Source organism: Carcharhinus amblyrhynchos, chromosome 15 (genome assembly GCF_965287045.1).
Source record: "Carcharhinus amblyrhynchos chromosome 15, sCarAmb.v2.hapA, whole genome shotgun sequence".
Lineage (NCBI taxonomy): Eukaryota > Metazoa > Chordata > Chondrichthyes > Carcharhiniformes > Carcharhinidae > Carcharhinus > Carcharhinus amblyrhynchos.
Genome location: NC_137338.1, coordinates 4,867,945 through 4,883,697, shown reverse-complemented (window position 1 = coordinate 4,883,697; position 15,753 = coordinate 4,867,945). Strand labels below are relative to the sequence as shown.

Below are 15,753 nucleotides of genomic sequence, written 5' to 3'. Positions count from 1 at the left end.
TCCGCCATTCATTTTGATCATAGCTGATCATCGAATTCAATATCCTGATCCCCCCCTTCCCCTGTATCCCTGGATCCCTTTAGACCCAAGAGCTGTATCTAATTTCTTCTTGAAATCAGGCAACATTTTGGCCTCAATTACATTCGGTGGTAGTGAATTCCACACATTCACCACCCTCTGGGTGAAGAAATTTCTCCTCACCTCAATCCTTATCCTTATCCTCAAACTATGACCCCTAGCTCTGGACTTCCCCACATTGGGAACATTTTTTCTGAATCTACTCTGTCAATATTTGTCAGGGAGACTATAATACCAGACATGACAATAAAAGTGATCGAAATGGATATCAACATAGAAGATAGGAGCAGAAGGAGGCCATTTGGCCCCTGGAGCTTGGAAGGAAGCTTTATAAGAACAAAAGAACAGCACAGCACAGGAAACAGGGCCTTCAGCCCTACAAGCCCGCACTGCCCATTTTAACACTCATTGAGTGCCTCTTTCCAATCCTTCTTTTGCCTCTGACTTTTGTCTACGCCTCTTGGAGTCCACAATAAAAGGCTGCAAATTTAGAGAGTTTTAAGAGTGTCAGATTAAGGGAGGTCTAATTTAGGGACAATTTGTTAACACCAATCAGCCTATAAGCACGTTTATAAGCTACAGCAAGACTTTTAATTGTAGAAAGGTGGAATTAATTTATCAACCTGAGTGAAGATAAAACTCCTAGTCTGGATGGGTTACATCCATATATATTAAATCATTTAGAGAAGGGATCAGAAAATAGGAAGCTGCCAATAGAGAGGCAGATAGTTAACCTGATTCCTATGTGTACACAGAAATGGAACAATCGGCCTTCACTTAATGTAATGGAATCATTAATCAGAGATGTCATACCAAAACATCTGGAAACTGAAAACATAATAAAGATTGGACAGCCCGGATACCAAAAAGGAAGGCATTGCTTTCGCAAACTGATTGAATTACTTCAACGAGTGTCAGAAAGGGTAGATAGGGTAATGTAGTAGATGTCATCATTTGATATTTTGAAAAGGCCTTTGATACATTCCCACATGGTGGCACACAACTAGGAGCTGAGTGGGATTGTGGTGGGTGCAGACTCGATGGGCTGAATGGCCTCCATCTGCACTGTAGGGATTCCATGGATTAAGGTCAGAATATGTAGAGAAGCAGAAGCAATAACATTTTTTAAACTTCTTCTTTAACCTTTTCACATTCCCTTTTATCTTCCTGTCCCTTACTGTCCACGTGCTTAGTGTATGCTTTTCAACCATTAGTTTAAATTTTCCTTCTCGCACGGCTTGACGTAATATTAACAAGACGTTTTTTATCTTGATGCTTAATGACAATTGAAACACTGGAGATTTAACATTTGTTTGTGTTTATTGATAATGAGTTGTGACACAGAGCTGAAAGTTCCCTTCTTCCCAGTAGTCTCAGAATTCCCAAATTGTTACTGCATAGAAGGAGGCCATTCGGCCCATTGCACCTGCACTGGCAGAGCTAGTGGCTGGAAGTGTTGCGTGCTGTGATGTATCGGAAGTCAGGGCTTTTGATAAACATGACTGTGTCCTTTACCAGTCGCAGAAAAAGCTGTAATAACCAATATATCTCCCCTTGCAGTTTTCAACCCAACTTGGCCTGCAAAGACAGAATGTCAAGAAACAATAGCTTAGTCAGAAAGAACCACAAAAGCTTCATGAACAGGTACAGTGACAAGAAGTGATAAAGTCATTCACTCCTCCTTCCCTCCAAAGTTTCTATCCCTCCTCTTATGCAGCTCTTGATTCCTAATAAGGCAGAATGTCTCATACCCTCCCGACAGAGGGGTCACAATGTGTACTCACTCAATCCCATTTGTTTGGTCTGCAAATACCCCATATTATATTTCAACAGATTCCCTCCCTCAGTATAAAATTAATGCACCATCAACCAACGGTAGCTGGAAAAGTTGATGGAAACAAAGACCAGAAAGAAATCTGAAAATAATAAACAGAAGCAATTTACAGAACGCTTGCTTCTGAGATACTGAAAGTTCTTGATTTCAATTGAAGTAAAATCCTATCATCAATAAAATACCAGTCACTGTCATGTTCTCCATAACACCCCTTCACTGTCACATTCTCTATAACACCCCCTCACTGTCACACTCTGTATAACACCCCCTCACTGTCACACTCTCTATAACACCCCCTCACTGTCACACTCTCCATAACACCTCCTCACTGTCACACTCTCCATAACACCCCCTCACTGTCACACTCTCTATAACACCCCCTCACTGTCACACTCTCTATAACACCCCCTCACTGTCACACTCTCCATAACACCCCCTCACTGTCACACTCTCCATAACACGCCCTCACTGTCACACTCTCCATAACACCCCCTCACTGTCACACTCTCCATAACACCCCCTCACTGTCACACTCTCTATAACACCCCCTCACTGTCACACTCTCTATACACCCCCTCACTGTCACACTCTCCATAACACCCCCTCACTGTCACACTCTCTATAACACACTCTCACTGATTTCTGAAAAGTGTATTTAAATTGAGATGCCTGTGTGTGTCCATTGCAATATCAGGTCCTGAATATGGAAGCCAGCAACATTCCCTCACTCTTTTCCAACCTCAATACAAAGTGAGAAAAAACATTGAAGCTTTTACATACCAGGCCTCCATTCCTTGCTGGTTCACTATTACTGCTGCACAGTTGATGTCCGGTTGTATGTCCATGCTGTCTTTCAGGAAAACTACAATATTTAAAGAAAAATGATGTTACAATAGACATTTTTATTTTCCATGTGTTTCAATACAGAATTCAGGAGCTTTAGATTGAGAGATCCCTTGGACAAAAGAGTGGCACAGTGGCACAGTGGTTAGCACTGCTTCCTCACAGCGCCAGAGACCTGGATTCAATTCCTGGCTTGGCTCACTGTGTGTATGGAGTTTGCACATACTCCCCATTTCTGTGTGAGTTTCCTCCGGGTACTCCGGTTTCTTCCCACAGTCCAAAGATGTGTGGGATAGGTGCATTGGCCATGCTAAATTGCCCCTTAGTCAGGGGAACTATCTAGGGTAAATGCATGTTCTGATGGGGATCGGACCTGGATGGGATTGTGGTCGGTGCAGACTCGATGGGCCGAATGGCCTCCTTCTGCACTGTAGGATTCCGAAAGCAAATTATTGAGGAAACTGGAATCTGAAACCAAAACAGAAAATGCTGGAAAATCTCAGCTGTTCTGGCAGCATCTGTAAGGAAGGAAAAGAGCTCACGGTTTGAGTCCAGGTGACACTTTGTCAAAGCTAAAAGGGACTTTGACAAGGATCATCTGGACTCAAAACGTCAGCTCTTTTCTCCCCTTACTGGTGCTGCCAGACCTGCTGAGATTTTCCAGCATTTTCTCTTTTGGTTTGAAAGGTTCCTTATTGAATTCAAACCCACCAGCTACCATGGAGGGATATGAACCTGCGTCTCCAGGATATTGGATCACTGGTCCAGTGACAGCGCCACCAGACCATCACCTCCCCAGTGTTGCTGCATGCTGGAATTGGTGGGTGCAATCTTACCAAAAACATTCTAAGTACCCAACAAGCAAGAAAACATGCAAGAATCGCATTGGTTTCTTTTCGGAGAGTGAGCTGCGGGTCGCAGTCTTACGGCACTTAGGGCGCATTTCTCAATTTTCACCTCTCACCCGATCTTATCACCTTGCCAAAGGTTCTTTGGGATGAGGTTGGAAGACCGCACCCGGCGTCTAACTTCAGTGGCAAGTGCAGAGGAGATGAACGTCTCCTTAAAAATATCAGGTCTTTTATACTTAACAAGGTTCCACAAGAACCAATGAGATGAATGTGCAGTTAATCCTTCTTGTGTTCAGGATATCCAGATTTGATCTAGTGGTTTGTTAATAGTTGAGTTAGTTTGCTCACTGTCAGTTAGATAAATAAATTGTTCCCTGTTGATTTTAAGGTAAGTGTCAGGAAGTTATTTTTATCTAACCACTAGAAGTTGCTGAGTCAAAGAATCTGATAGTACAGAAGGAGGTTATTCTGCCCATCGAGTCTGTACCGACCACAATCCAACCCAGGCCCTATTCCTGCAACCCCACACTTATATCCCGCTAACCCCTCCAACACTAAAGGTCAATTTAGCATGGCCAATCCACCTAACCCTTTTGGATTGTGGGAGGAAAGCAGAACACCCGGAGGAAACCCACTCAGATGCAGGGAGAATGTGTAAACTCCACACAGACAGTGACCCAAGCTGGGATTCGAACCCGGATCCCTGGCGCTGTGAGGCAGCGGTGCTAACCACCGTGCTGCTCTCGGTTGAAGAGCAGGTCACACCACTTCACACACACATTTTACAGATTCTAGGGTGAGGTACTCCTCTTTGGGTGTGTTTCAGTGTTAGTTCTCAGAGGGTGGGTGGATCAGCCTCAGCTTTATAACTAACATGAATGGTTCCCTCTTGGAAAATGTCATTCTAACCAAATGGTCAGATGGAAACTTCAATGTCAACCTGAAAATATTCATTCAAAGGACATATTCTCACATACAGTGATTATGTTTCTGGGCTAATCATCCAAACATTGTGGATAATGATTCAGGGTTATGGTGTGAAATCCCAGCGTGGTTTCTAGAGCATTTAAATTCAATTCATTAAATATAATGTAAATAAGAAGCTCGTGTCAGTAACGATGACCATTAAACCATTGGATTGTCTGGCTCGTTAGTGTCCTTCAGGGAAGGAAATCTGTTGATATTAGTTGCCCTGACCTCGCTGCATCTCCAAACCCACAGCAATGTGGTACATTCTTAAATACCCTTTGAAATGGCTTAGCAAGCTCAACACTGCCTACTTACAAACAGTGAATGCTGCCTTGACCAGTGATGCTCATTCCAAGCATGAATATTAAAGTTTGCTGTCCATCTTATATTGCTGGCTGATGGATTACTCTTCCCCACAAGTGGAACATTACTATGGGAGCTTCTAGTAATACGTCCAGGAGATCACCCCTCAGCTTCCTCATCTCAATAGAGAGGAGACCCAGCTTGTTCAGCCTTTCCAAGCGTCTCTCAGTTTTGCCACCTCTCCACCATCTCTGGATCTGTTTTGCAACTTGACAACCTGAATTATGCACAGCACTCCCAACTGCATATACCTTCTTCACAAGAGGAATGAGAAATTAAACCTTAGTTGTATTGGTTCACCCACCTTCACAGTTCGTCTTACAGGCATTTGGGCCATCTGGAAAGGCTGCATCTGCACACCACCATTGACTGCTGATCTGAAAGATCCCGTAGTCCCTTGACTGGACAATTCCTTCATTGTTTCTCACGCTGTACTCTGCGAGTGTGTTGTACCTACTTGCATAATGTGCCAGGCATGCCCCTAGGAATTAAAATGAACACAAGGCAAAATGGAATTTTGTCCTTCATTGCTAGAGGGATGGAGTTTAAAAACAGCGAGGTTATGTTGCAGCTGTATAAAGAACAAAGAACAACACAGCACAGGAAACAGGCCCTTCGGCCCAATGAGTCCACGCCGCCATTTCAACACTGTGAGCCCCCTCTCCGCCCATGACCCTTGTCTACGCTTATGGCACTCCACATTGGAAACCAGATTGAGGGGAGACTAATTTAGGGACACCAATCAGCCTCAGAGCACATCTTTGGGGTGTGGGAGGAAACCGGACCACCCGGGGTAAACCAGTGCTGGTGACACCACACCTGGAGTACCGTGTACAGGTTTTGTCTCCTTACTTGAGAAAGGATATACTGGCACTAGAGGAGGTGCAGAGGAGATTCACTAGGTTGATTCCGGAGTTGAGAGGGTTGCCTTATGTGGACAGACTGAGTAGACTGGGGCTATACTCATTGGAATTCAGAAGAATGAGGGGAGATCTTATAGAAACATATAAGATTATGAAGGAAATAGATAAGATAGAAGCAGGGGGGTTGTTTCCCCTGGTGAAACTAGAAGTAGGGGGCATAGCCTCGAAATAAAGGTGAGCAGATTTAGGACTGAGTTGAGGAGGAACTTCTTCATCCAAAGGTTTGTGAATCCACGGAATTCCTTGCCCAGTGAAGCAGTTGAGTCTACCTTATTAAATGTTTTTAAAGCAAGGACAGGTAAATTTTTGAACAGTAAAAGAATTATGGTGAGCGGGTGGTTAAGTGGAGCTGAGTCCACAAAAAAATCAGCCACGAGGGGTTAGATGACCTACTCCTTCTCCTAGTTCTTATGTTCTCATGTTGTCAAGGTGTTGTGGGTTAGAACGTGTGGGAAAAACAGATGTGATTCACAAAGCACTGCATAAGGTTGGGGCACGGTCTCCAGTAAACCTTGTCTCAGCTGCATCACGGTGTTTAACCACCACAACTTCAACATAAATGGGGGAACCAAAGCGAGAGAAAGAGTGAAAAGTAGCAGCACAGGGTAGGATGCTGGTCCTTTTCTTTACAGTTTGTTTAGTTACAACATGTCTGCTACGACTCTCACCGATTGTTACAGATGCACCATAGAAAGCATTCTTTCTGGTTGTATCACAGCTTGGTATGGTTCTGCCCAAAACCTCAAGGAACTACAAAGTGAACGTAGCCCAATCCATCACACAAACCAGCCTCCCATCAATTGACTCTGTCTATATTTCCTGCTGCCTCGGAAAAACAGCCAGCATAATTCAGACCCCCATGCACCTCAGACATTCTCTCTTCCATCTTCTTCCATCAGGAAAAAGATACAAAAGTCTGAGGTCATGTACCAACCGACTCAAGAACAGCTTCTTCCCCGCTGCTGTCAGACTTTTGAATGGACCTACCCCACATTAAGTTGATCTTTCTCTACACCCTAGCTATGACTGGAACACTACATTCTGCATTCTCTCATTTCTTTCTCTGTGAACGGCATGCTTTGTCTATATAGGGCAAGAAACAATACTTTTCACTGTATACTAATACATTTGACAATAATAAGTCAAATCAAACTTTGGATGGACTTACATTATATTAACTTGATCTTTCTCTACATCCTAGCTATGACTGTAGCATTATATTCTGCATTCTCTCCTTGCCTTCTCCCCTATGTATTCTGTGCATGGTATGCTTTGTCTGTACAGTGTGCAAAAGGCAAAATATTACCAGATGGTAGAAGTCAGAAAACTGAAAAGACTTGAAAAAAAGGGAAAATCTACCTGACTTACTGGCAATTTCTAGCTTTTCTGCTTGGATTTTATCCTTGTTAAATATCTCTATCCTGATAAAGGTGAAACAGTTCTTTCCTGCTTTGGTCTCCTAACCCATAACACAGAGAATGCATGTGAGATTTAAGATCCATCGACGCAGCCTTAGCTTATATTTGCTTTTAGGAATGGGGTGGGGTGGGATGGTGGGGGTGGCGCGGAGGGAAGTGCCTTGATCTGATATTGCTTAACCGAGGTCAATCTAATGAATAGAAGTTATTCCAAGGTGGGACAATCAATCGCCTCAAGTTTTCAATTTGTTTTTCTGGGTGTGAATGAGATTATTCATGGAGGCCCCACCTTCTCAACCTTGCCCCTCGTCTGAGGAGTGGTGGTGATCCTCAAGTTAAATCATCACCTGTCAGCTCTCCCCCTCAAAGTGGAGACCAACCTGTGGTCACCGGGGATTCTGGAGACCTTCCCATACCTGATAAATTGGTCACATTGTAAACCTATTGAAGGAAAAGGAATTGGGAATCACAAAAATCCATAGCATAGAATCCATGGAATCCCTACAGTCCAGAAGGAAGTCATTTGGTCAGTTGAGTCTGCACCGACCATGATCCCATCCAGGCCCTGTCCCTACAACCCCACATGCTAATCCATGCTAGTATCAATATCACCGAATCAACACATCTTTGGATTTGGAAAATGTTGGAGTGAAAATGAAAAAAACATAAGAACATAAGAAATAGGAGCAGGAGTAGGCCATCCAGCCCTTCGAGCCTGCCCCGCCATTCAATAAGATCATGGTTGATCTGAAGTGGATCAGTTCCACTTCCCCGCTTTCTCCCCATAACCCTTAATTCCCCTGTCTGTCAAAAACCTATCTACCCGTGACTTAAATATATTTAGCGAGGTAGCCTCCACCACTTCAATAGGCAGAGAATTCCAGAGATTCACCACCCTTTGAGTGAAGAAGTTCCTCCTCAACTCCATTCTAAACTGCCCCACCCTTATTTGAGACTGTGCCCTCTAGTCCTGCTGTCCTTTCTGAGCGGGAAGAATCTCTCTACCTCTACCCTATCCATCCCTTTCATTATCTTATACGTCTCTATAAGATCCCCCCTTATCCTTCTAAACTCCAATGAGTACAGACCCAGTCTATTCAGCTTCTCATCATAGTCCAACCCCCTCATCTCTGGTATCAGCCTAGTGAACCTTCTCTGCACTCCCTCCAAGGCCAAAATATCCTTGCTCAAGCGCGGTGACCAAAACTGCACACAGTACTCCAGCTGTGGCCTCACCAGTGCCCTGTACGGTTGCAGCAAGACCTCCCTACTTTTATATTCAATCCCCCTCGCTATAAAGGCCAGCATCCCCTTCGCCTTCTTGATCACAACTTCCCAAAGCATCGTGACACAGGCAACAGAGGACAGTGAAAACCTTCTCATTTTTTGCCCTAATGTGTCGTTCTGTAGTTTGGTCTCTGGTGCCTGACTGAGATACATGTGACCACACAAAATGGGTGTACTGGAAAAGGCCATCAGATCTGTCTCACATCTGAATGACTAATCCATCATGACTAAACAATTCCTCCTCACCGCTCCTTCATCATCTCCAATCATCACCATTGTGGGGGTCTCCTGTCAAGCAACAGCTAGCTAGAGAAAATGAGGGGGAAAATATTTGGAAGAAATTACTTCTCTATTCCCTCAGACGATCAAAACCAGTCTAGCAGATCAGATGGACTAAGTATTATCTCTACAGGTACTGAGCTTCCAAACAATGTGACCGCTGCTCCAGCCAGGAACCAATCCAGCTCTTTCCTGAAAGGATAGAGTCAGCACACCGGCAAACAGTGTAATCCAGAGATTCAGTATCCTGTGGAAGGAATTGGCCAATGTCCAGTCTACATTAGGGTAGCAGTAGTGGGGTGCTTTCCTGAATGGAAAGCAGTGACTAGCAATGTTCCACAGGGATCAGTTCTGGGACCTAATGCATGTAAATAATTTGAAGGAAAATGTAGCTGATTAGCAAGTTCGCAGACAACACAAAAATTGGTGGTGTTGCAGATAGTGAAGAGGATTGTCAATGGATATAGCAAGACATAGATCGGTTGGAGACTTGGGCAGAGAAATGGCAGATGGAGTTTAGTCTGGACAAGTGTGAGATAATGCATTTTGGAAAGTACAATGCATGTAGTAATTATACAGTAAATGGTAGAACCCTTAGGAGTATTGACAGGCAGAGAGATCTGGGTGTACATGCCCACTGATCACTGAAAGTGGCAATAGAGGTAGATAAGATCAACAAGAAAGCATACGGCATGCTTACCTTCATCGGTCAGGGCATTGAGTATAAAAATTGGCAGGTCATGCTGCAGCTGTACAGAACCTTAGTTAAGCCTCATTTAGAATATTGTGTACAGTTTTGCTCGTCACATTACCAGAAGGATGCGGAAGCTCTGGAGAGGGTACAGATGAGGTTTACCAGGATGTTGTCTGGTCTGGAAGGTATTAGCTATGAAGAGAGGTTGGAGAAACTGGGTTTGTTCTCACTGGAATGACAAAGGCTGAGGAGCGACCAGATAGATGTTTACAAGATTATGAGTGACATAGACAGAGTGGGTAGTCAGATACTCTTTCCTAGGATAGAAAACTCAAGTACTAGGTTGAAGATGCGTGAGGAAAAGGTTAGAGGAGATGTGTGAGGCAAGGTTTTTCACACAGAGGGTGGTGAATGTCTGGAGTGCTCTGTGCAGGGAGGTGGTCAGAGAAGGTATAATAGTGTCATTCGGCATCTAGACGGATACATGAATAGGACGGGAATGGAAGGATACGGATTCTGTAAGCGCATACGGTTTTAGTTTAGGCAGGCATCATGAACAGTGCAGGCTTGGAGGGCCGAAGGGCCTGTTCCCCTGCTGTACTGCTCTTTGTTCTATACTCTTACACAGTTAAAACCAATGGTTAATTTACTCAGGCCCCAGACCAAATGCAGGCATTACCTGGCCTCACCAACATAATGTACACTCATCCACTGACATCAGAACTACCTGAGCAAAACACACCAAAATCAGTAAGTACATTCAGCTCAATTATTTAGCAAATGCAAATTCCCAAAGCCTAGCAATAGCCCCCTTACTTTCTGAGTTTTAATGGATTAGTCTGCCCCTTAAGTCTGTAGAGGGGACACTTCCTGCATCATGTTCAGCATTGCTTGTATCTTTCCGCAAGTAACAGAAGGGGTTATACTGAGGTCCCAGTGGTGGGGGTTGGCTGCACAGGAACCCTGGTTTGTCCTGAACCTGTTTAACAAGCAATGTTCTCGCCGGGGCAGTTCAAAGCTTGCTCTAGGACACATTGGGGTTTGTCATAAGGAACCTTTAGTGACTTCTTCTATTTTCCATTCCTTGATCCAAGGGATCTCTGCTGCTAGACCTTGCTCAGGAAGGGTGCTCCACTAGGCGTGCCGAGACGGAAGGTGGGCAGTGGGTGGGTCGAACAGGCCATCGTGGGGAGTGCTAAGTGAGATGCAGCAATCTATCCGTTTCCAGCTTGCCCTGGGGAAGCAAATGACTGAATTTGAAGAGGAACTTACCAGAAAGAGCCTCCTTGAGGAATCCCAGCACCCCCCCATGATCTGGGACTTTCAACACTAAGCAGCCCTCTGACTTTGTGATAAAAGAGGTCCTCTCTCAGTCTTATAACTTTCTATCAAGGGCCTATTAGCTGACCTCATTCAGCTCTGCTCTAACACAATAGAGAAATGTTACTCACAGTCTGCTGCACTGTACTTGGGGAAGGCGGTCAGGACAGAGTTCTGTACAGCACGGACAACATCACATCGCGAAAGAATTTTGGCACTGGAGACCGTGAGGAGGATGCTGAGAAAAATAAGAGTCTTCATCTTGTCAGCAGAAGATGCGTGTGCGTGTGTGTGTGTGGGGATCTGGCAGTGACTGCACTTTTATATAGGATCATATCTGCAGCTATCAGTGCCGGGGAACTAAGTAAATAACAACTGTGAAAAAGTCATGATAAACGATATTTACCAAATTAGTATTGAGTTATGATTGGCACGCCATGATTGAGCAGACATTCCAGTACAAGGGGGAGGAGGCAAGAATGAAAGGGGTTTGATTTTACCAAGAGGCAAACTGTCCCTGGGCTGTTAAAGGTAGAAAAGATCAGGCACCCAAGGGATGGGATACTAGTGAGGTTGGGATGATGAGGTGGGGGAAGTAGGGATTTTGGATGCCAGGGAGGGAGGAATGGAAGGGGTTGACATCTTGGAGGTAGAATGTCACTAATGCAGAGAGGGCGCATCCCAGTTGATATGTACCCAGCCTCTCTCCACAATTTCTTCCCACCTTTTGAAAGGATCTATTTTAAAAATGGCCGATTTACCCTGGCTCACCTGCATTTTATCACAGCGGGGGTGGATCTGAGGACATTAGCTACTACCTCATTAAGTCAATGACCTCACTAGACCTAAGGGTGGACTGCCTCGCTACCCACTCACCATGCTGTTGGGAATGGGTTGGCCACTTGACATATTTCATGTACCCCCCCCCCACCCAGCTACTAAAAACACACCCGGTTGGGAGGTGGAGTGGGGCTAAAATGCAGCTCAAGAGTAAGTAGAAAAACTATTTGATCCTTCAAACCTGCTTCACATTTGAGAAGATCATGGCTCAATGGGCTCAACTTCACTTTCCTGTCTGTCCCCATTAACCTGATCTCCATTGTTGATCAAAAATGTAGCTTACTCAGCCTTGAATATATTCAGTGACCTGGCCTCCACTTCTGCCTGGGAAAGAGAATGCCAGAGACATACAATCCTCTGAGAAAAATGCTCTCCTCATCTCAGTCTTAAATGGGGGGGCACCTAATTTTTAAACAGTGCCGGCCCTTGGAACTTCATGCCACACAAATGCCAGGCAATGACCATCTCCAATAAGAGAGAATATAACCATTACCCCCTTGACATTCAATGGTATTACCATCACTGAGTTCCCCGTTATCAACATCCTGGGGTTACCATTGACCAGAAACCAAACTGGACTAGCCATATAAATACTGCAGCTACAAGAGCTGATTGGAAAGTAGAAATCTTGTGGCAAATATCTCACCTCCTAACTCCCAAAAGCCTGTCCATCATCTACAAAATGTAAGTTAGGAGGGAATAGTCTCCAATTTCCTGGATGCGTGCACCTCCAACAACACACAAGACGTTTGACACCATTCAAAACAAAGCAGCCCATTTGATTGACATCCCAACCACAAACATTCAATCCTTCCACCAACAATGGCAGTGTGTACTATCTACAAGACACAATGCATCAACTCACCAAGGCTGCTGAGGCCGCATCTTCCAAACTCATGGTGGCTACCATCTAAAAGGACAAGGGGAGCAGATACCTGGGAACACCAACACTTGGAGGTTCCCCTCCAACTCACTCGACATCCTGACTTGGAATTTTATTGCCGTTCCTTCACTGTTGCTGGATCAAAATCCTGGAACTACTTTCCTAACATCACTGTGGAGGCACCTACACCTCAGGGACTGCAGCAGTTCAAGAAAGCAGCTCACCACCATTTTCTTAAGGATGGGCAATAAATGTTGCCTGGCCAATGGGAGCAAGTTTCTATCCATTCTGTTTGGGCACGTCATGATTTTGAAAACGTCTGTAAAAACCCCTCTCAAACATCTCTTACCTAAAGAGAACAACCCCAGTTTCAGACGTCTGTCCTCATAACTGAAGTCTTTCATTCTCAAACCATTCTAATCAATCTCATCAGCACCCTCTCCTTCCCAAAATATGGTGTCAAGAATTGGAGACAAAGGATGGGATTTTCTGGCTGTGCTCACACCCGAAACCGAAACACCCCTCAAGGCTCAATGGACATTTCCATTGTCCGCCCCTCGCCCGGTCCAATTCCAGTGGCGGGCGGAATGGTAAATTTTGCCCCAATATTCCAGGTGAGGCAAAACCAGCTTTTATAATGTTTTACCAGAATCTTCTTGCTTTTGTTTCTCCGTGCCCCTATTGACAAAGCCAAAGATCTCAATCTGTTCTATCACTTTCATTGGCTTGTATATCCCCAAAGCTCCTCTGTTTCTGCACCTTTCTATGTGTGTGTGTGTGTGTGTGTGTGTGTGTGTGTGTGTGTGTGTGTGTGTGTGTGTGTGTGTGTGTGTGTAGGAAGGGAGTGGTGGTAGTGGGGGAGAGGTGCAAATTTAGGGTCTTAATGCAGCAAGTGGTAATGATCCTGAACCCAATAATTTCAAGAAGGACTCAAACTCTGAGGGAAATAAGCTTGCAGGGCTATGGGTTTAGACTGAGGAAATGGGAATGATTGGATTTTTTCTGCTGAGAACTTGCATTGACGCGCCAAATGGCTTCTCTGTGTTGCAATGGCATTAACACTAAAATCTTACCCCATTCCATACTATCCATTGCATTGGGCAGTACAGAGGTTAGCATTGCTGCCTCCCAGCGCCAGGGACCCAGTTTCATCTTCGACCTTGGATCACTGCCTGTGTGGAGTTTGCATGTTCTCCCTGTGTTCGTGTGGGTTTCCTTCGGATGCTCCGGTTTCCTCCCACAGGAGAAAAATTCCACACGCTCGATGGGCTGAATGACCACCTTCTGCATTGTTGGGGTTCTAAGTTACTGATTCCTGTTTCAATAAATGTGAATCATTTGTAAATGATTTTGGGCGACAGTAAGTTTTGGAAGTTCGTGAATCACATAAATGATATGGATGATTATGTGGGGGGTAGGATCAGTAAGTTTGTGATTCACATAAAGATTGGCCGGATGGTTAACAGTGAAGTTGAGTGTCTTGGGTTACAGGAAGATATAGACAAGATGGTCAAATGGGTGGATAAATGGCAGGCTTTTCACAGTAGTTTGATAAGGAAGTATACTGTGAAAAGTCTGACACTGGGAAGTTCCAAAAACAGCAGTATCTTGGTGTGTTTGCCCATAAATCTCTGAAGATGAAAAGGCAGTTCTCACACACCTTTATCAACCAGGGTACAGGTTGCAAAAGCAGAGAGGCCATGATGGAGTTGTGTAGAACATTGGTGAGCTGGAGTACTGTGTGCAGTTCTGGTCGCCACATTATAGGAAGGACATGGAGAGGGTGCAGAAGAGATTCACTAGGATGCTGCCTGGGATGGAACACTTAAATTATAAAGAGATGTTGGATAGGCTTGGGTTGTTTTCTCTGGAGCAGAGAAGGCTGAGGGGCGACCTGATCGAGATGTTCAAGGTTATGGACAGGATGGATAGGGAGCAGCTGTTCCCCTTGGTTGGAGCGTCAGTTACGAGAGGACACAAGTTAAAAGTGAGGGATGGGAGGTTTAGGGGGGATTTGAGGAAAATGTTTTTACCCAGAGGGTGGTGAGGATCTGGAATGCACTGCCTGGGAGGGTGGTGGAGGCAGGATGCCTCACATCCTTTAAAAAGTTTCTGGATAAGCGCTTGGCACATGGTAACATTTCAAGGCTATGAGTCAAGTGCTGGCAAGTGGGATTTGATGGGCAGGTCAGAGCCTTTTGTGCATTGGTGCAGACTCGATGGGCCGAAGGGCCTCTTCTGAACTGTAAGATTCTGTGATTTTATGACTCTGTGAAAGTCAAACACCTGTGCATAATAATATTGTTCAACGTTTCTGTGTTAACTGTATAATGAAGCTTGGGTGTGGAGTCAAAAAAGCAAACAAAGTTGCAGAAGGAGCCTGAATCATGGGCTTTGTATTTAAAAATACTGTAAATAAAGTTGGTACACACGTAGCAACTGGAGGTGGCTCTACCTAGCTGTGAAATGTAATCTGAATAACTTATGCATCATCCTTTTATAATTGGCACTGAATAATATCAAACAAACCTACGTTCTCCTAAGAAGTTTCGATCGTTGGAAAATCAAGAACAAGGGGTGAAACTATCGATAAGATAAAAAAGGGTGTTATAAGGTTGGCTCATGGAAAAGGAGTTTGTTGAGTAAAGATAGCTCATTGGATGGATAAAGGTAATGTTTGTTGAATTTGCCTCGTAGGAAATTGTAAATGATTTGTAATTTGCAGTTAGGGATGGGCAAAAAATACTGGATTCCTCCACCCTGTGAAAGAATTGAAAATAAATGCACTTAAACGATTTTATTTTTATGACTTCGACATCAAACAGTTGAATCATTTTAGAGTACAGAAGCAGAGCATTTGCAAAGTTGTACCTTTTGTGTGTTACTCATCATCTGGAGCTAAGTAGTCCAGTCACATTTTTCTGCTTGTTTCTGTGTTCTTTAATCTATCTTTCTAATACTTAGCCACTTTCTATCTAATAATCATTATGAATACCCAACAGCAATCACTCTGATTTCTTTCCTTTGTTGTCTTTGTGGTAATTCTGAGTATGCCCTCTGAAGAACAAAGAACAACACAGCACGGGAAACAGGCCCTTCGGCCCAACGAGCCCGCACCGCCATCTTAACAATGTGTTTTTCCTCCTCCACCCTTGACCCATGTCTATGCTT

At 44.3% G+C, this 15,753-nt stretch overlaps 1 protein-coding gene across 1 annotated transcript; it reads right to left on the bottom strand.

Annotated features, from left to right (window-relative positions):
* Positions 1-1,379: 1,379 nt before the first annotated feature.
* On the bottom strand, positions 1,380-11,120 carry LOC145352903 (lysozyme C, milk isozyme-like). Its single transcript, XM_080203203.1, has 4 exons — positions 10,991-11,120; positions 5,243-5,419; positions 2,693-2,774; positions 1,380-1,656 (listed from the first exon to the last, which is right to left on the bottom strand). The coding sequence occupies exons 1-4, from the start codon at positions 11,118-11,120 to the stop codon at positions 1,590-1,592; spliced, it is 456 nt and encodes a 151-aa protein (XP_080059329.1). The 3' UTR covers positions 1,380-1,589.
* Positions 11,121-15,753: the final 4,633 nt, after the last annotated feature.

What these genes read in the sequence shown, in the direction of transcription:
- LOC145352903 (XM_080203203.1), bottom strand. Translation starts at nt 11,120, where the DNA reads ATGAAGACTCTTATTTTTCTCAGCATCCTCCTCACGGTCTCCAGTGCC. An exon ending in CAAGTACAGTGCAGCAGACT is followed by an intron (nt 5,420 to 10,990) that starts GTGAGTAACATT and finishes TTTAATTCCTAG; the next exon opens with GGGCATGCCTGGCACATTAT. An exon ending in CAGCAAGGAATGGAGGCCTG is followed by an intron (nt 1,657 to 2,692) that starts GTATGTAAAAGC and finishes CTGTCTTTGCAG; the next exon opens with GCCAAGTTGGGTTGAAAACT.